Genomic DNA, 21019 nt, shown 5'->3' with positions numbered 1-21019 from the left:
TGAGCAATTTGCCTGTCCATTCGAAAATGTAGCACAGACTTTTTTCCATGTCATCAGAAAGTTTTTTAGAGACCAAGAGTTGGGAAAAGAAAGCTGAGAAGAGAAACAAAAGAGATTAGGTCAGTTAGACTAGGTTAGGTTAGTTCTTTCTCCTCTGTATATCTGAATTTGAGATGTGGGGTGACACCTTGCTTCTCTGTGAAGGTTCGAAGCTATTATTTGAAGTCTTGACCCAGTCATCCCCAAATTTGATGTGATAGGGAGAGAAAGAGAGGGAAGAACCAAAGAAATTATTTCAAGCTGGATTCTTCTTTGTGCTTTGCATTAGGACTCTATGTTCTTGCTTTTGCATTTGACCTTATACACTGAGTCCTTTCTTGGACCATCATTTCTCCTCTGTGATGCTGTGGCAGCAGACTGGAATTACTCAAAGAACAACGGAATAAATGGGCAGTGGTGCTTGGCAGCTCCAACCCAGACTGCACATCGGGGAGGATAAGCAGCCTTCTTCTGAAGGTATTCTTGCTCCCCTCCAAGGAAGCTGTGCACGCCTGACTGAGGGGAGGCAGTTTTGACTGCCCAGCCTGGTGTGAGGCACAGCAGTGGACAATCGGGGTTGGGGTGGGGACTGGATGGAGCCACTGTGAAAAATGTAGTGACACCCAAGAAGAGGTGAAAACTTTGGAGGAGAAAGCCCAGAACCATGGCGAACAGCTTTTTCTGTTCTTTCTTTGGGTCTTAGAGGAATTTGTGCATTCAAGGGCTTGGCCCTCCACCTGGTCTCTGGTTCCTTGGCGTGACCTCGGATGATGAGTGGACATCATCTGTCTACTCTACCCTTTTGAAGACTGGGTCGCCATCCAACTCAGCCAGGGAAGCGGGGGTACGACAGAGGTATGAAGCCTCTCCTTAATGATCTGAGTCAACTGGGAGGCCAGGAAGTTAGATGGGTGGGCACGGGCTGGAGGGTCCCTACGGGGCGTCATGATGTTTGGCTCAGGAATGTTACAATGTGTTCCTGAAAGGCCAGAGGCTTACTGGGGCTGCTCCCCAGGCCACACTACCCTTCGAGGCCGGCCCGGGGTTTGTGCCGCGAGGGGAAGAGAGGCTAGGGCACTGGGGGTGCGGCCCCCGGGACGGGTGCAGGAGTATCGAGGCCTCTGGACAGCGGAGGGAGGGGAGGGAGCCGGGGCGTGGTGACCGCCGCCGCACCCTGGGGCCCGGGAGAGGCGGGGCGTGGGGGGTGCCGAGCCGGGCAGCGAGAGCTCCGAGTCCAGCCCGCGGGAGTGCGGGCAGCGGCGGGCGGGGCCGAGGGGTGCAGCAGCGCCCCATCGGCGGCGACTGCGAAGCGGGGGCGCCGCGGAGAAAGGCGGGCGGGAGGGAAGGAGGGAGGGACGGAGGGAGGGAGACACGCGGAGTGAAAGTAGGGAAAGAGGTGCGGGCGGTGCTGGGGCCCCGGGGCCGCGGGAGCCCGGCGAGGTCGAGCTGGGCGGCGGCGCGGGTCGAGCGGAGCCGAGGGCGGAGGGGCGGGCGGAGGCGTGGGGAGCGCGTTTGGGGCGCCGCGGCGGAGAGGGTGGCGGCCGCCGGTGCGCGCGGGGCGCTGTGTGTGCGCGCTCGCCCGCTCGAGGAGGAAGATGGCCCAGAAGGGAAAGTTGGGGTGACGCGCGCAGCCCCGGCAGGCTCGGCGGGGTGTCCCGCGGTGAGCCCGACGGAGCGGCGGCCAGGCCGGCCGGGGGGCGCACGGCCGGGGCGCCGCCGCCGCCGCCGCGGCGCCCGCCCCCTCACTGCAGGTGGCCGCCGCGGCGCCGGGGCCGGGCGGCCGGGGGCGCGGGCCGGCGCGCGGGGGAGCCCGGCCGAGGGATGGGCTGCGCCCCCAGCATCCACGTCTCGCAGAGCGGCGTGATCTACTGCCGGGACTCGGACGAGTCCAGCTCGCCCCGCCAGACCACCGGCGTGTCGCAGGGCCCCGCGGCCCCCCTGCACGGCCTCTTCGTCCAGACCGACGCCGCCGACGCCATCCCCCAGAGCCGCGCGTCCGGGTCCCCAGGCGCCGCCCGCGCCCGCAGGGCCCGCGGGGAGCTGGGCAGCGGCAGCAGCACGGGCTCCGCGGGCCCCGCGGCGACCACCTGCAGGGGCCGGAGGCGCCACTGCTGCAGCAGCGCGGAGGCCGAGACCCAGACCAGCTACACCAGCGTCAAGGTAAACGCCGGGCGTCCGCGCGCGCTGCCGGGGCCGCCCGCCGCGTCCCGCGGGCAGGGGGCTCCGGCGGAGTTTAGTGGCCTGGTTGGTTTCCGGAGATGGTCACTAAGGAGGAGTTTACTTTTCATTTGGGAGGGGGGGGTAATGAGGGCCCCGGAAATGGGCGCGTTAAAGACCCCTGGAGGGGTCCTGAGAGCCGGTTTGGGTGGGGGTGGGGGGCGGGTGGAGAAGGGAAGCTGGTGGGCTGGCCTGGTTCTTATCCAGGAGAAGGCTGGACTGGGTCAGCTCTGGAGGAGGGGTGGGCATCATTGGGAGCGTTCGGAGACGAGTTCCACTGAATGAAATCCGAGCTCCGGGCTGGATTTGCGTGGCTGGGAGGTGAATGGTGCAGACTCGGTGCCACGGTACTACAGTGCCCTCGTGTTCAGATTTTTACCTGCAGACACCGGCCGGGTTGCATGGAGTCTCAGCCACAGGGGCCGAGTGTGGGGATTTGTGAATGGATGAGAGGGTGTCTGTTCTCAGGAGGGATGGAGGAAGGGAATGGAGGAGGAGGACCCGAGTGGAACCTGCTGTTTACGACTTCTTTGGGTTGGCTGCGTGTCTGGAACATAATTGAAAGAACCTGGCAGGGAGTTTGGAGGGTCGGCAGCGCTGCCGTGAGGGCAACTGATTTCCAATGCAGTGCAGCTGCCTGAAGATGAACGTTCATTCTGCACATTCATCTTATCTTTCAGGAGAACGAAATTTTGAGCCACTGGAAAACATTAAGTGATTAAAGCAGTCACTACATACTTCTTAGTGCCAGAAGAAAAATGATTTTTTTTTTTTTTTTACCAGTGCCCTCCTGTGTGTTCTTAAAATACTGTTAAATCCAAGAGGTTTTTCTTTGTGTAAATCTGGCCACTGGGCCTTTTATCCTTATAGCAAACAGAAGGATGGTGGCATATCCTACAGTACAGAGGGAGGGAAATGTGTCTCTCACTGTTTTACTGGTCAGTAGATTACCAGGAATTGCATCACTGATTAAAGACACCATTATATCTTTACTACTTGAAAAGTTATTCAACGATTGGCCTAGTGTGAGGAGGCTCCTAGTATTCATTGGATAAAGTCAGCTCTCAGTGGATGGGTGAAGAGAAGATAACGTGTGCTGACTTCCATGACATGGAAGAGCAAACACTTCTTTTAGTGAGCTTGCTTTAACAGCATCTGATTTTGTAACATGAAGCTTAACTGATGTTTATAAGTTAGAGAGTTTCTCTGGTAATAATCGTATAATAGGGTATGATAATATCATCATTATAATGCAAACACTAATTATTGAGCACCTACTATATACCAGGTAGACGTTTTCTAGCTTTTGAATGTTAACTGTTTACTGATAGAATATCCAAGAACTAGAGACCTGGATCCATGACAGTACTACGTACTAATTGAACATTTGTTATAAGGGAGCATGCTGAACACTAAGTTTCTTTTTTTCCCCCCGCACTGGTTCACATAAAGTTATCATTAGAAGTAATTTCAGGGGATGAAAGTGTTTTATTTGGTGGAGTAATTAAATTGGAATGTTGCCAATAATGACTGTCCTTTGCCTTCTTGTTGAAAAGGAAATCTGATGATGTGAAGCAGTAGTTCAGAATGATGACAACTGATGAACTCTAGATACTCTTTTTGGTTTGCTTAAGAGGATTTTTCGCCTTTCAGAGTAGCAAGAATCCCAGTTTAGTATGTGGCAACTTCAGTTACTCCATGTTTGTTCAGTAGAAGAAAGAATAATGAATGAACTCATTCTCTATGTTTTAGTACTTCTCTCAAGAGGCTCCTTAGAGACCAAATGAAATAAAAACTGGAGGGGAAATGAGTCCCAATTATTAGCAGTTAGTATGAACTTGTATATATATCATTGCTACTTGGCTGAAGTGTTAAAAGGCTTGACCTGGATAGGAATTTAACTTACTTTGCATTGTCAACCAGATTTCCAAACAAGAGCTTATTTCATTCCAACCCATTGCTGCAGATGTTGGACAAAACTGCTGGTTCAGTTTATCCAACACTAATTTGCACGTGCGAACTCAGAAACTACAGATTTGATATTACATGTGAGACCAGAATGATTATTTATTCAAATTACATAGAATTACTGTTACAGAATTGGTTTAAAATGTTTAACACTATCCTTTTAGGATGTGTGACTTGGTGTTATAGTATCTTTTTCAATTTTCACCTGTTCCACATTCTTCTGTAGCTGAGGTAATTTTATAAAGACATTACTTTCATTTCTTTTTAGAAGAATTCTTCTACCTTAGGAGTTTGAGATAATTGCTAGTCATGCCTCCTGCCCCCCACTGCAATCACCCCTCCCTTTTCCAAAATACTCAGGTGGAAAAGTAAAGTGCCATTTGGTCTTGTTTACAGTGGTGGTAGGGTTGTAACAGTTTGTTTTTTTTTTCTCTTTGTACATCAATTATAAACCATATCTTCATTATCTCCCTGGTCTCTGGTATTCTCCAGAGTGCAGAAATGCATGCTTGATTTCTCTCTTTTCTAGCAAGAATTCATCTCATTAGGCTTTTAGAATGATGAAGCATTATGATGTCAAACATGATGTCAACAGGAACCTTCCTGAATACCTAATTTACAAAAAATGATGAGCATTAATAATTCATGTGCACTACAGTGATATCATGTGGGTTTCCAATTCTGGTAAGAAGTTAGATTTGTCTTCCAATTGCTGTAAAAAATGCAGCTTCCTAGCAATTTGTCTCCCTCTTGTTTGCCTTTTTAAAAATCATGCTCCAACAGGAGAATCCTGCAGAATGCTCACTGCTGAGACTGTGCCAGTTTTGCAATTCTTGTTCAGAAATCCTCAGAGGAGATGGTGGAACCTCTCCCTGGGAAGATCTGGGGATTCTTACAAGTTTTCTTTTCCTCATCCCAGCTGTTGTGCCTGGGGAGGATCCAGGATTAGGCAGCCAGTTGTAGAAGAGAATCTTGACTGACAGTTCAGTCAACTTGCAGCCATCTCTTATGAGGCAAACTATTTTGTGGATCAGAAACAGGAGGTTCTTAGTTTCCAAGTGATTTTGTTCTAGTAGGCAGCCTTGCCAGCTCCCGTGTCGTCCCCCATTCATTGTGCTCAGTCATTCAGTCAGTATTTGTACCAGGTTCTGCTGTACTGTGGATTCAGGGAATATCCATGAAGCCTGGTAAGCAAAACCTAATGAGGATGGTCAGTCTATTGCAAAAGGGTGTGCCTAAGCCAGTGATTCATTACTTTTGTATTATCCGTGTTCCATGGCTTTCCAAATCAGTGAGGATAATCCCAGGTTGACTATCTATAAAGGGAAAATAGATAATTTTCTGACCTTATAGTAAATAATGAGCGAGATTTTATTTCAGTTCAGTCGCTCAGTCGTGTCCGACTCTTTGCGACCCCATGAAATGCAGCACGCCAGGCCTCCCTGTCCATCACCAACTCCCGGAGGTCACGCAGACTCACGTCCATAGAGTTGGTGACACCATCCAGCCATTTCATCCTCTGTCGTCCCCTTCTCCTCCTGCCCCCAATCCCTCCCAGCATCAGAGTCTTTTCCAATGAGTCAACTCTTCGCATGAGGTGGCCAAAGTACTGGAGTTTCAGCTTTAGCATCATTCCTTCCAGAGAACACCGAGGGCTGATCTCCTTTAGAATGGACTGGTTGGATCTCCTTGCAGTCCAAGGGACTCTCAAGAATCTTCTCTAACACCACAGTTCAAAAGCATCAATTCTTTGGCGCTCAGCTTTCTTCATAGTCCAACTCTCGCCCCACCTTTAAATGGAGGGATAGAGCTATTTTGAAAAAAAAAAAAAAAAAAAGATTTTTGTTAAGTCAGTAGTCTCAAGCTTTAGTGTACATCAGAATCACCTGGAAGGCTTGTTGAACTACTGACTGTTGGGTTCCACTCCCAGAGTTTCTGATTTAGGAGCTCCTGGGTGGGGCCCAAGAGTTTGGATTTCTAAAAGCTTCTAGGAGACACTAGTTTTGCTGATCTAGGGACCACAATTTGGGAACTACTGTTTTTAAATGAATTAAATTGTCTGTGGGTCAGAAATTGAATTAGGTGTGGCCACCTCCAGTATAGTGTATGGTTCCACACTGTGTGTATTCAGAGTACTATTCACCGCCCTTCCTTCATCTTGGTGGTGGTTGTCGCTAAGTTATGTCTGACTCTTGTGACTCCATGGACTGTAGCCTGCCAGACTCCTCTGTCCATGGAATTTCCCAGGCAAGAATACTGGAGTGGGTTGCCATTTCCTTCTCCAGGGGATTTTCTAGACCTAGGGATCGAACCCCCATCTCCTGCATTGCGGGCAGATTCTTTACCAGTGAGCCAACAGGGACGCTGCCCTGCGTTCATCTTAGTTTGCTTTGGTGATGTGGGCCATCTGTCATCTCTACCTGTGAAGTCAGGCTCTGAGCCTCCAGATGTGGCTGGGAAGTCTGTAAGTGGTGAGAGGGCTGGACCATGTGTAGCCCATTCTGGTTTCCTGGCAGACTCCCCTAGGATCCACTGGGGTTGGCAGGTCCTGGTGTCTTGCTTTGTCATTTCCGTCGCTCACATGCCTCTGCTCTGCTGGGGCTGCGTCCTGCGCGATGGGAAATTGCAAGGCAAAGGAGCAACTCAAAATGGGCTGACCAAAAAACAAACAAACAAAACAACAACAACAAGAAGACAAAACAAAAAAATGGGCTGACGTCGGCTCTTGGAGTTCTCGCTAGTCCTTTTCACCGTGCTGTGTGTGTTTAGTTTTAGGAAATCCCTAGTTTATTTTCTGCCGTAGCTCATTTCATCACAATTTAGTGCCCCCTCCCTTTGTTCCAACACATGAACTATAGTCATTGAGCAGATTTTCCTGGTTTTCACTGCTTTCTTCAGTAGTTACACTCATTTTTAAGATCTATCAGATATAAACTAGTCCCTGCTCTTTTTACAACGGCATCATTTCTCCTGTTAAAACTGGATGGCTGCATAGATCAAAGAGCACGCGTTCTTTTCAATATAGGTACAATATTAATATTTCTAATATGAAGCAAAAACAGCCCTTATTTCAAGCAGTATTTATTCAGAATGTTTGCTAGCTATGTTTCCTTGGTTGTGTGTGTGTGTGTGTGTGTGTGCGCGCGCACGCGCTCAATCATGTCCAGCTCTTTGCAACCCCATGGATTATAGCCGGCCAGACTTCTCTGTCCATGAAATTCTCCAGCAAGAATGCTGGAGTGGGTTGTCCTTTCCTCCTCCAGGGGATCTTCCCGAGCCAGGGATCAAACCAGCATCTCTTGGGTCGGCAGGAGGATTCTTTTACCACTGAGTCCCCTCGGAAGCCCTGTTTCCTTGGTTAATTCATCATGAAAAAGTTTAATGTCTTTTCTATACTTCAGTTTTCATATCTACAAAATAAAACAATATATGATCTGTCTACTTGTAAAGACTTTGTGACTTAAAAAGAGTAAACTTGAAAGCACTTTGGAGAATGTTTTAAGGGTGGAATCCTGCCATTAATGCTGGTGCTGAGGCCAATGATGATGAAGACAATGAGGACGGTCCATGGGTCCTTCTCTAACATCTTGTCCATGAAGTTTTATGTAATATTGAAATAATGTATTTGCTAAACTAAAATTAGCTAAGTAGACATAATAAGGAAAAAGATATATCCCTGGAAAAGAAAAAAAAAAAAAAAACCTGCCAGGTAATGCTCCCTTTGGACTTTGGTAAATCTGTCCTCAAATCAGAAAGTAAGAAAGCAAACTGCTCCTTTTCAGAGGTGATGCTTTTCTACTGAATCCCACCCTGGTGGACACAAGGCAGGAGGTGGGCTGCAGCAGAGCAGGGTGTGCTGGTGAGAGCCGGGCAGCTCCTGCGGGAGCAGGTTATGATGGGTGAAGGCCAGGAATCAGAATGGGAGGGAGGTGGGGAGGACTCCTGTAGCACCAGGGAAGAGAGAGTTTAGGGTCTGGGAAACCAGCAGGGTTGGGGGAGGAGCAGCTTCTTCAGAGCCAAGTGGGCAAGTAAAGTCTAAAATCCAGGGGCTCAGAAAGCTAACAGGCTGTTGAACTGGGTTGAGACTTCTGGTTGGGGAGAAAAGGAAGGTGAGCAGTCAAAGGGCTGCAAGTAAACCCTGTACCTAAGTGAGGCAAGACCAACCAACCAGTCCTTCCTCAGACCTGATCAGATGGTGTCTGGACAGGAAACAGATTGTGTGTCCACAAAAGTTTAAGGAAATAATGTAATGAAGAGACTCTTACAGGTGTGTTGGCAAAATGAAAGGAAATTAGCAAATGATGATGAAGCATCCTAAGACTAGAAAAAGAGTGCAGTTACCACCGAGAAGAAGTGCAGAAGGGAATGGTTATAGGGACCTGGGAAACCAACCCTATAGGGTAAGGCAGCCCCTGAAAGCTGTGGCCTTGCAGAAGAATGCAGTGATTGGAGGCCTGTGCCTGGGCCGGGGGACCTCCGGGAATAAATACCTGTAAATACCCCTGTTGTCCTCCCTTTCATTGATCTACGGATTGGTACCATCTTTGTCCAAACACATTTGGAAACCAGAGGGCAAGGAAGTCCATTGATCAAGGTTTTCCAGAACAAGGGAGGATATATCCCGACCATATCCCAGAAGGCCTGCTGTAACGAGTTCTAAAAGATGTCCAACGTCATTGGAGATACCCTGGGAAGTTCAAATTGAGATGGGTAATTTTGATAATTGTTCAAAATAATGCATTTTAAAATGGTCACTTAGTGTATTGTTTATTTCTCTTGTTGGATGATTAATGATATTAAAGTATATCCACTCATCTTGTGTGCAGACTTCTAAGATACTGCTGAAAACATCTCTTCATCTTCAGTTCACTCTCCACCCTGACTCTGCTTAGACATTCTCTGAGTTAGCTCAGGGGTGGGGTAGGGGCTGCTCTAACAAAATACCGTAAACAGAGTGGCTTAAAGAACAGACATTTCTGTTTTATTTATTTTGACAGTACTTTGTGGCTTGTGGGAGCTTAGTTCCCCAACCAGGGATTGTACCTGGGTCTGCATCAGTGAAATAAACAGCAGACATTTTTTTCTCCTATTCTGGAGGCTGGGAAGGCCAAGGTCAAGGTGCTTTGTGAGAGGACTTTGCCTGGCTTCCAAATCTCCTTATGTCATCACATGGCTGAGAGCAGGCAAACTGTGGTCTGTCTTCTTCCTCTTAGAAGGGTGCTAATCCTGACATGGGGATCCCACCCTCATGATGTCATCTAAACCCAATCACCTCCAAATATCATCAGGGTTAGGGCTGCAACATAGGCATTGGCGGGGTGGGGTGGGATTCAGATGTTCCACCCATAACAGGAATGTTTCTGTCGTCTCCTCTGTTCCTTGCCCACTGACCCCTCTCCCCACAGTCTTGGAGCTCAGAGGTTGAGGGTGGGGTGAATGCACTCTAAGTAAGAAGTTCCCTAAGTAAAAACCAAGCTTAGCCAAATTTACTCTATTTTTACTCAGTTTATACTTTATTGTTCTCTATACCTTCTTTCCACAGTCTCAAAACATTAATAAGCGAGTTTATAATGTGTTTATAAGCTTATATTTTCACTCACAATATGCATATTTAAAACATTCAAAAATATTTCAGGTGTTACCACATGGAACTCTCCTCAGTGTTGTTATATGGCAGCCTGGATGGGAGGGGACTTTGCGGGGAGCAGATACATGTCTATGTGTGGCTTAATCCCTTCACTGTCCACCTGAAACTCTCATTGTTAATTGGCTATACCCCAATACAAAATAAAAAGTTTTTTTTTTTAATAAGTGTTACCCTACTATATGTATATAGATAATCCACAAGGACCTCCTGTATAGCACAGGGGACTATACTCAATATTCGTTAATAGCCTATATGGAAAATGAATCTGAAAAATAATGGATACACACACACACTCACACACACACACACACACACACACACATAACAGAATCACTGCTGTACACCTGAAACTAACACACCAGTGTAAATCAGCTATACTCCAATTTAAAGCAAAAATTAAAAGTGTAAAAACATAGGTGCTACCAATATCTTACAGTGAAAGTCTGGGTAACTATTATGTTTTAATGGAAAACACCACTTTTTAGTAAGTTGCAATATAGGTTAGTTTAGATTTGGTTGCTGCTCCTTTTCCCCTGGTTTCTCTCTCTCCCACTGGCAGATAAAAGCCATTTTTTACTCAGGATTTTCCTGCTTCATTCTTTCCCATCAACTTTTTCAGCTACTCCTTTGTGCTTCCTCAAGCAGAATAGGTTAGGGACCTGTGATTGGCTTGATGAGCATCAGGAGATGACTCTGCTTTCGGATAATCCATCACTGGAAGAAAGCCTCACGGGTTGTGTCTTGTTTCCAAGGTGATTCCAGTTTCCTTGTGTGGTTTCTACGTTTTGCAACACGGTGTGTAGAATAGATCTGGTAACATGAGCTATTAAATCTTGCTATTTGCAGAGCACGTTATATATTGATACATTGTTTTACCCATCTATATAAAAGCACTATGAGCTACAAATTACCCTTCATATTTTACAAAGGAGGAAGACAGGGTTGCAAGAGGTACAAGGCATCTTTCTAGACGGGGCTGAAATTTAAGCAGGAGATGTCTGAATCCAACTCCGAAGTTCTTAACCACTGCTTTCTTGCCTCTCACACAGGCCGAAAGGCCCAGGCATGGCTAGTGCTGGAACTGAAGTCGTTTCGAGCAGAGTGGCATGGTGGTGAGGGAGGGAAGAGCAATCAGAGGGCCTAGCGGGTGAGGTTTTTCCCGTTACAGACCCACTCTCACCCCCTGTATTAGCTCAAACTAGAGCGTTGCTTTGAAACGAGTGGAGAATGTAAAATGCACACAAAATTGGAGATGCCTTGGCAGAACACATTGCCCATGTTACATGGCACTTTGTAAATATGGTACCAATACTAGCTGCTAATAACCTCATGGTTGCTATGATTTCTGTTTTGGTAATTAAGATAAAATTTTGCCGATTTAGATTTAGATATTGTTGAAATACATTTTCTATTGGAAAATGTATCCCACTTTCAAATAGATTGGTTTGACCGATGTAGGTGACTACCTGGATTTACATATAGACATGTTACCCTGAGGCCTCCTAGGTGGCTCAGTGGTAAAGAACCCACCTGCCGATGCAGGAGACGCAGGAGACGTGAGTTTGATCCCTGGCTGGGGAAGACCCCCTGGAGGAGGGCATGGCAACCCACTCCAGTATGCTTTTTTTTTTTTCACTCCAGTATTCTTGCCTGGAGAATCCCATCGACGAAAGAGCCTGGTGGGCTGCAGGCCATGGGGTGCCAAAGAGTCGGACAAGACTGAGCCCTAAGCACTGTGTTACCCTGAAGCTTTGGATACCGCTGGGTGTGATCTCTGTCGATTAGATTTCCAAAGGAGATGACACAGGAGAAGCTTGACAGTGAAAGGCCCAAGCTGGCATTTGGGTTCCTTGACTGTTGGACCTGCATAACCCTTCTGCCTTTAATGGGCTATGGTGCTATGTTGAAGTGGTTCCATGTGAAATTCTTGTTTGGTTATCACCTGAAGTTTTGGTCCATAACTGAGCTTAAAGCCAGTTGGCAAAAGCTCTGCTGGCTTTTGTGTTGTAGCTTTTCTGTATGATGTAGCTGTCAGATGTAGTACATTGTTAGAAATGTGATGCTTTGTAACTCTAACACTGTTGCCTCCTAGAGGGGAAGGTATAATGGTTAGCTACAGGGATTCAGTTGCCTGTGTGAGTCACAAAAAGGAGGGAAGACCCCAAATTTTGGACACTTTCATAGGAAGACTTTTTAGTAACATATCACACAGGTTAATATGGATTAAAAAAAAAAAGTGCCATTTTCTGACGTCAGAACCACAAATAACATTAAAGCTCTGAACCTGAAAGGTGGTGACTTCAGGGTGGATGGAGCTTTTGTCCTCAGAGTCCCTGCTGAGGAAGCGTCAAGGGCAGTCGCCAAATGGAGGGGAAGGTACCGGTTTATGAAGGCTGGTAAGGACCCAAGCAATGTGGCGCTAGTGGTAAAGAAGCTACCGGCCAGTGCATGAGACATAAGAGACGCTGGTTTGATTCCTGGGTCGGGAAGGTCTTCTGGGGGAGGAAATGGCAACCCACTCCAGTATCCTTGCCTGGAAAATCCCATGGACAGAGGAGCCTGGAGGGCTGCAGCCCATAGGGTCGCAAAGAGTTGGACGCGACTGAAGTGACTGAAGTACACGCACAGCGACCTAACAGCTTAGACCTCACCCACAAATGGTCTTTGGGTCATCTGAGGCATTTCCATTTTCAGCTTAAGAAACTGATGGAAAGTCTAGAAGCTGGGTGATTGTGAGCAAAGCAAAAGGCATTCCTTTGGGTGTTGCATCTGTAGTGTTGTGAACGGAGATGGAGCTAGAAGTTTCTTTTTTCCCCCACAGTCTGATACAGACTCTGGCTACCACATCTCCTTTCCAGAGCTCTCTAGAGAGAGGGATAGCCGAGACAGTGATGGCCAGATGGAGAACAATGCAGGGGATCTGTTGTGTCCCTGTGGTCAGCCTCTCTGCCCACGCCGCCAGCCACACGTGGGACTCAGGTGAGCTGCCACCTGGGTGAGAGCCCAGCACCTCTTCCTACAGTGGTCAGGCCCTCTAGGAGAGTGAGGCATCAGGACTGTCTGTCTCTGATCTTGAGGATTTCCTCTTCACCCTTTTGGGAGGAACGTGCTCCTCGCCCCTCACCTCCCAGGGACCTGGCTGGCAGGAATGAGGCAAGCAAATTCTCTCCTCCCGGTTGTTGGTGGAGATTTTCAAGCAGGGAGAAAGAAGAGCACATGACTAAAATCAATTTTGTGTGTCAAAGATGAGAACACTGAAACTGAAAAAAGAATCAGGAAATGCTTTGAATTAATGTAAAGGGGGGGCTTCCCAGATGGTTCAGTGGTAAAGAATTCGCCTGCAATGCAGGAGACACACGTTTGATCCCTGGATCGGGAAGATCCCCTGGAGAAGGATGGCAGTCCACTCCAGCATTCTTGCCTGGAGAATCCCATGGACAGAGGAGCCCGGTGGGCTACCGCCCGTGAGGTCGCAGAGTTGGGCATGACTGAGCGACTAAACAAAAAAACAATGTAAGAGGTAACCCTCTTATATGCAGATTATACGACAAACATACTTTTGGGAAAGGGTTTTCATATAGAAACAATGTTATACGTGGCATTTAGGTTTCTAGGTTAGCCCAAAAAAAGGAGTTGGCCCATTATGTGGCTGGAATATATTTACAGTGCCGTGAAAGAAACATACAGTTGAATTAGAGCTAGCGTTTCGTTTGTATGCATGTCCTTCGGGAAAAGTGGGTTTAATGAGAAGGTGATGAAGCAGCTGAGGAAGAAGCTGTGAGGTCCCCTTGGGGAATCGTTATCCTAAGTGACCTTTGGGCTTCTGAGCAGGTAAGGGGCTCAGGTGGTGTTTTGCCCCACGTTGGGAGGGAGAGAGCTGGGGTGCAGGGATCTCCAGGGGCTTGACCAGGACCCCACAGCTAGGGACCCAGAGATAGTGCCCCTTCTCTTTTCACTTGCTGTTTTACCCCCAGAGGCACTCAAGTGTCTTGTTTCTCTTAAGCACTTATTTTCTATTTTATCTACAAAGATTTCAGTCTGTATCTTTAAAATCTAAGAATTCTTTGTTTCAAAAAGTTGTAAAACCTTATATACCAAAAGGTTTAATAACTACTCTCTTAGTTCCAGCTGCTATAACAAAAATACCCTAGACTGGGTGGCTTATGGACAACTTCTCACAGTTCACGGTTCCAGAGGTCAGAAGTCCAAGGTCAGGTCCCTGCAGATTCTGTGTCTGGTGAGGAACTGCTTCCTAGTTCATAGACAGTCATTTCACTGTGTCCTCACATGGAGGGGGAAGTGAAGGAGTTTCCTGGGGTCACTTTTATAGGGACACTAATCCCATTTGTGAGGGATCTATGTTTATGATCTAATCCCTTCCCAGAGCTCCTACCTGGGAGTTAGGATTTCAACATATGTATTAGGGAGGGGCAGAAACACTCAGTCAACAGCAGCTACTTAATATCAATCACATTTTCTAATTGTCTTCTTATATTTTACGGTTTGTTTTGGTTTCCATACGATGCCTGCTCATTGCAATTGGTTGGTATGTCTCCGAAGTCTCCCTTAATCTATAGGTTCCCCGTCCTCCTCCCCTCTTTCTCCACTTGCAGTTACTTTGTTTAGGATAGTGGCTTTGTCCTGTATCTATTCCCCAGTCTGCATTTTACTTTTTTGCATTCCTGGCGAAAAGTAACATGTTTCCCTGCCTTCTGTGTTTGCTAGAAACGTGCAGTTAGATTTAGAGGTTTGATCGATTATGCTCAATTTGGGGGAGTTGGAAGTGGGGTGAGAATATACTTTCAGTGATATTGTGTTCTTACAGCAGGAAATACACAATGTATGGAAGGTTTATTTGCTTTGGGGGGTTTGCTTTTGCTGTGATTGTCTTTTTGCAGTGATGCTAAGTCTTGGTCTTCCCTGGTGGTTCAGTGATAAAGAATCTGCCTGCAGTGCAGGAGACCTGAGTTCAATCCCTGGATCAGAAAGATCCCCTGGAGAAGGAAATGGCAACCCACTCCAGTATTCTTGCCTGGAGAATTACATGGGCAGAGGAACCTGGGGTTGCAAAGAGTCAGACACGACTTAATGACTAAACCACTAGTCTTAATGAACATTGCTTACATCCATTCCACAGTGGGGGTGTCAAATGGTGAAATTCTTGCTCCATCATTTCCTTCACTCATTAGCTGCAACATCTCTAAGAAGGAAAACTTCCCCTCATCAGTTAGTTGGTTTCCCTGGGATACAGTTTGTATGGGAAAGGCAGGTTAACTGCGTCGATCTTCTCTCTTATTTCCAGTTTTCAGAATAATGAGTTGATTTCCTCCCATTCTCCTGAAGTAACAAAGATGTTTCACCTGTTCTTGTTTGCTTAGTAACATGATCTTTTTTAAAAATCTGAGTATAGTTGATGTACAATACCATATAAGTTAGTGAATAGTGAAAGTCACTCAGCCATGTCTGACTCTTTACGACCCATGGACTATACAGTCCATGGAATTCTCCAGGCCAGAATACTGGAGTGGGCAGCCTTTCCCTTCTCCAGGGGATCTTCCCAACCCAGGGATGGAACCCAGGTCTCCTGCACTGCAGGTGGATCCTTTACCAGCTGAGCCACAAGGGAAGCCCAGCATATAAGTTGCAGGTGTACAATACAGTGAGTCATATTTGTAAAGGTTATATTCCACTTACAGTCATGACAAAATATTGGCTGTCTTCCCTGTGTTGTACAATCTGTCCTTGTAGCTTATTTTAACACATATACTTGATGTGTGCCAATCAGTTGCAGTTCTTAATACCTGGATGCACAAATTGTCCATTCTCGGCTGGAGGGAGCTAATGCAAGTTGGTGAGGCATTTTTCTTGAAGAAAATAGTTCCAGCTAAGTTGACTAAGTTATGTCCTTCTTCAAAACAACGTTCTTTGTCGGTGAGGTTCGCTGACCACCTGGAGGTGTCTGCACAGGCACCCCTAGTCATCGGCAGCCTCAGACATCACGGCAGCTGTCGCGGTGGAAGAGTTGAGGAAGGAGGTAAAACTTTACAGAAGAGAGCTTCCTTTTCTGCTTTCTTTTATTACCATTGAAGTTTAATTGACATGTAATAGTGTTGGTTTTAAATGTACCACGTAATGATTCGATATTTGTACATTATGAATTGATCACTGCGAGCCTTGTAATCATCTGCCGCCATACAAAGGTATTACAGTATTACTGACTTCACTCCCTGTGCAGTACATTGCATCCCCTTGACGTGTTTTTATAACCGGAGGTCTGCGCCTTTTCATCCCCTTCACCTAATTCGCCCATGCCTGAGTCCTGAGTCAAGAAGTCACAGCAGTGTGGCTGTGCTCGTTGTCCTTGGTTCTCAGCTCCGCTCCTGCTCTTCCATGTTCTCCTTTTGATTATGTGGGGCCAGAAGCCTGCAGACTACGTCTTCCAGACTCTTTTGCCAGTGGGTCTGCACTTGGATGCTGCAAGGAGGAGGTACTGGTGGGGAAAACTGGGGTGTGGGAGAAGGGAGGGGACAGCAGCAAGGGCTCCTGCTCAGGGGCGCTGGCGCGGCTTTCACAGCTGGTGCTGGCGCCACTGATGGGCGCGCGTGGTGGGTGGGTGCTGCCCCGCATGGGAGCAGTTTCTGGTCTCTGGATGCTGCCCTTTGAGTTTCTGTTTCTCCAATGTATCTCCATGCTTTTTTTGGCTCTTCTCTGCCTTCCAGGGCCTTGTTAACGATCCTCTGCACCCGTCTCCCTCTTCCTAACATCTATAGAGGAGTTTGTGTTTTTCCCACTGTACATGGGATCTCCGGTTAGGGAGACCTAGGTCTTAATCTCATGTGCATGGCTTACACTGTTCCATGGCTTAACTTCTTTAATTTTCTGTTTCTCCCTCTATCTAAGGAGGATTGTAAAAGTAACTGCCTCACAGAGTTGTTTGAAAATGATTTTACACACATACACACGCATTATTAGCTTTGAACATAACTATCAATACACGTTAACAAGATGCAAGCTAGGTGTTTTTTTTTTTTTTTGACTGTGCCAGGTCTTTTGTTGCCGTGGTGGGTTTTCTCTGATTTCAGAGCGCAGGGCTACTCCCTAGTTGCGGCGTGTGGGCTTCTCATTGCAGCGGCTCCTCTTGCTGCAGAGCGCAGGCTCTGGGGCACAGGCCTCAGTAGTCAAGGCTCACAGGCTCATTAGTTGTGCCTTACGAACTCTAGAGCACGGGGGTTGCTCTGAGGCAGGTGGAATCTTCCTGAACCAGGGATTGAACCTGTGTCCCCTGCATTGGCAGGTGGATTCTTATCCACTGTGCCATCAGGGAAGTCCACAGACTGATTTTTGAAGGCTTTTCATTTAAATTTTTTATTATGGAAAAGTTCAAATGTATACAAAAATAGAGTAATGCAATGAAACTTTATGCAAACATTACCCAGCTTTGACAGTTATAAAATTAAGGCTATTCTTTTATATGTACCACCCACTCTCCCCCCTACTCTGGGATTATTTTAAAGCAAATCTAAAACATCATATTATTTTAACCATAACTAATTCTAAGAGATCGTGCTCAGTTGCTTAGTCGTGTCCAACTCTGCACCCCTATGCACTGTAGCCTGCCAGGCTTCTTTGTCCATGGAATTTTCCCAGTAAGAATGCTGGAATGGGTTGCCATTTCCTTCTCTAGAGGATCTTCCTGGCCCAGGGATTGAACCCACGTCTCCTGCATTGCAGACAGATTCTTTACCCTTGAGCCACTGGGGAAGTTCCCAACTATAAGAAATAAAGACTGCTTAAAAAACAACCAAAATACTATTAGATTGTAGAAAAATGAAAATAATTGCTTGATATCATCAAATATCAAGACAGTACTCGTTTCCCTAATTAGCTCATAAATGTCTTAGTTTTAAAAAATGTTGTTTGAATCACGTTTGAAATAAGAACCACCAGTTGTAGTTATATGCTTCTTAAGTATCTTTTAATCTATACGTACCTCCTTTTTCTTTTTTCCCCTTAAAATTTTCTTGTTAAAGAAATGGGGTCATTTGTCTGGCAGAGTTTCCCACAGGCTGGCTTTTGTTGATTACAGCCTTGTGGTATCATGTACCATGTTCTTCTGGCCCTATATTTTTTGTGTATTGTTAGTCAGATTCAGAGGTATATTATTTGGTTGGATTTCGGGCTTACTTATTCAGACTTCTTTATAGTGCTGTGTATATCCATCAGGAGGCATGTAATATCTGGTTTTCTCTGTTTTTTTGATTCATGATTGATGCCTAAATCCATTCATTCATTAGGGGTTGCACAAGTTTGTGGTCTGTTCTTTCTACAAAACTTCTGGAATGCTTCTCTGAAGAGAAACTTCCCTCCTCAACTATTTGATTATCCCGAGGTACAGTCCAAATGGGAAAAGATGGGGTAAATACGTGAGGTTTCTCTTTTCCTTGGCAGTTTTCAAGATAGTGGTTTGGTTTCCTAGCCTCCTGCGAAGATAACCAGCGATGCTTTTGGTCTTGTTATTACTGGTTTGTAAGATAGCAGCCGTGTCCCAGTCTGCTGCAGTCACTGTCCTTACTGAAGCTCAGTTGATCTGTCTCTGGCTCCTGGGGTAGCCGCGTTGTCTCCTTGTCATCTCTGATAGGCTGTTTGCCTGATGGTGTGACAGGATGTTCCAGTTTCGTTGTGTTCATCCTCTGATCTGGACTCAGAACCTAATTCTTTTTATTGAAAGATGATACTTACAGACATGATCTGGGCAATGGAGTGATCGTTGCTAATGGACTGATCATTGTCTCCTGGCTTTTTAAGTGAACACAGCCAGAAAATAAATGTTTTTAAAGATAAAATGTGCCATGAATTTATGCTAACACTTCCAGTTCAAATTTAGGGCCTTTTCTCTAACCTCATCAGTCTCAACGTTTCTATTTCCTCTTCTGATGACATCAACCCTGGAGCTTAACAACACCACGGTAATCCCTCATTTGTTCTGTCCCACAACACATGGACCACAGTCTTGGAATCACCACTGAAAGCAGTTTAATATTTTTTCCCCAGTAATCTTTTACATTAGAGCATATCCTGCTGGGATGAATGGGCAAATTATTGAGTTTTAAGTCATTTGAATCGGTTCCTTTTTATAGAGCAAACTTACACTGGAATGGTGATTAATTCAATACAGTTATATTCATTTGTTTCATTTTACTTTCGATTTGATCTTTTAAAAAATTTTATTTTGTTGTAATAATGTAAATTATTTACATTACAAAGTAAAATCTTTATAATGTGGTATATTCAGAGAAGTTTAGATTTTATCCATCTCTTCTACCTATTATGCCCTCCATCAAATGGTTAAAATGTTTGTGGTTTTCATACCATTGGTTGAATTACACACAACCATGTTTATATTCTCCATTTCTTAGATAAATGGTAGCATACTAATGGAGAAAGCAATGGCAACCCACTCCAGTACTCTTGCCTGGAAAATCCCATGGGCAGAGGAACGTGGTGGGCTGCAGTCCATGGGGTCGCTGAGAGTCGGACATGACTGAGTGACTTCACTTTCACTTTTCACTTTCATGCATTGGAGAAGGAAATGGCAACCCACTCCAGTGTTCTTGCCTGGAGAATCTCAGGGACGAGGGAGCCTGGTGGGCTGCTGTCTCTGGGGTCGCACAGAGTCAGACACAACTGAAGTGACTTAGCAGCAGCAGCAGCAGCAGCATGCTAATTCATTTTTCTTCTTTCAGTTAATATATCCTAAGGCAATGGCAACCCACTCCAGTACTCTTGCCTGGAAAATGCCATGGACAGAGGAGCCTGGTGGGCTGCAGTCCATGGGGTCACTAAGAGTCGGACATGACTGAGTGACTTCACTTTCACTTTTCACTTTCATGCATTGGAGAAGGAAATGGCAACCCACTCCTGTGTTCTTGCCTGGAGAATCCCAGGGTCGGGGGAGCCTGGTGGGCTGCCATCTGTGGAGTCGCACAGAGTCGGACATGACTGAAGTGACTTAGCAGCAGCAGCAGAGATCACTCTACCGTAATGCATAGGTGTTCCTCATTCCTTTTTATACCTGCATAGAATTCCATGTGTGACTGTACAACAGCTTATTCATCCGGTCCCCCATTGGTAGTTTTTAAATTATTTTCATCATTTTTGCTATTAGAAGTGTTGCTGAAGAGAATGTTCTTGTGCTAGTATCTTTTCATATTTGTTGTCATTGTTGTTCAGTCGCTCAGTCATATTTGACTCTTTGCGACCCCATGAATGGTAGCATCCCAGGCTTCCCTGTCCTTCACTGTCTCCTGGAGTCTGCTCAAACTCATGTCCATTGAGTTGGTGATGCCATCCAACCATCTCAACCTTTATCTCCCCCTTCTCCTCCTCCCCTCAATCTTTTCATATTATGATTTTTTTCAGTGCAATAATGAAATATTTTCCCAGAAAAGCCTTATTTATCTGATCTGGGACATTAACTTCCACCTATTACATAGAGATTTCACTGGGCCCTTTAGTTCTCTAGAAATCGTAAAATAGTAATATAGTTTTTGCTCAAACTCAAGCATAAAATCTCCAGCAGAGAGTTCTTTGTGAGTAAAACCTGCTTTTTTCTACTTTTATCCCAACTATGGTGTCATTTTCATGGAGGCGTGAAATCTTTGAGAAAAAATTTCTGGAGGAGGTTGGGCCTCTCCAGGGTAAATGTCTGTTGACTACGGTAGCTCTCATTTTTTCATGGCAGCGAAACGGTTTGGGAGGAGTTGACTATGTTTTTTTCACCTTCACTTCTCCCTCTCCACTTACCTTAAAATTGAGTGCAGTTACTTAATCTTTAACCCTGTCAGCACCCACAGAATGCACTCACAGGGGGCTCAGCATCTATCTCTGTTTTAAAGAATTTCTTTGCATCTTCATGAGAACTTTGAATCTTAAGTTTTAACCATTAAGACCTGACATCAGGGTTTCTTTTTCCATTTTAGAAATTGAATGCACAAATATATATTCTTTTGTATGTTTAAAAAATATGATTCTCTTTTTGCGCTAGAATCAGATATCTGATCTGCAGAAACGTTTCCTAAAGTGCTTTCTTATGTTAACATCATTTGTGAATGGATCTTGTTTTTTCCCTTATGCAGATATATCAATTTG

The 21019-nt window shown here is 45.8% G+C and overlaps 1 protein-coding gene across 2 annotated transcripts in view; it reads left to right on the top strand.

Annotated features, from left to right (window-relative positions):
* The window catches only part of PDE8B (phosphodiesterase 8B), a 258404-nt gene that overhangs the window by 36359 nt on the left and 201026 nt on the right, over positions 1–21019 (top strand). Inside the window, exon 1 of one of the 2 annotated variants that reach the window (XM_018053688.1) lies at positions 1822–2199. The exons of the other annotated variant lie outside the window; for it this stretch is intronic. Within the exon in view, the coding sequence (XP_017909177.1) occupies positions 1861–2199 (339 nt within the window). The 5' untranslated portion in view covers positions 1822–1860. Of the gene's footprint in view, positions 1–1821; positions 2200–21019 lie in introns of those variants that run through there. 2 annotated transcript variants of the gene reach the window in all.

Source organism: Capra hircus, chromosome 10 (genome assembly GCF_001704415.2).
Source record: "Capra hircus breed San Clemente chromosome 10, ASM170441v1, whole genome shotgun sequence".
Classification (NCBI taxonomy): Eukaryota; Metazoa; Chordata; class Mammalia; order Artiodactyla; family Bovidae; genus Capra; species Capra hircus.
Note: the sequence above shows the minus strand (reverse complement) of the source record. Positions and strands in the feature narration are given on the sequence as shown.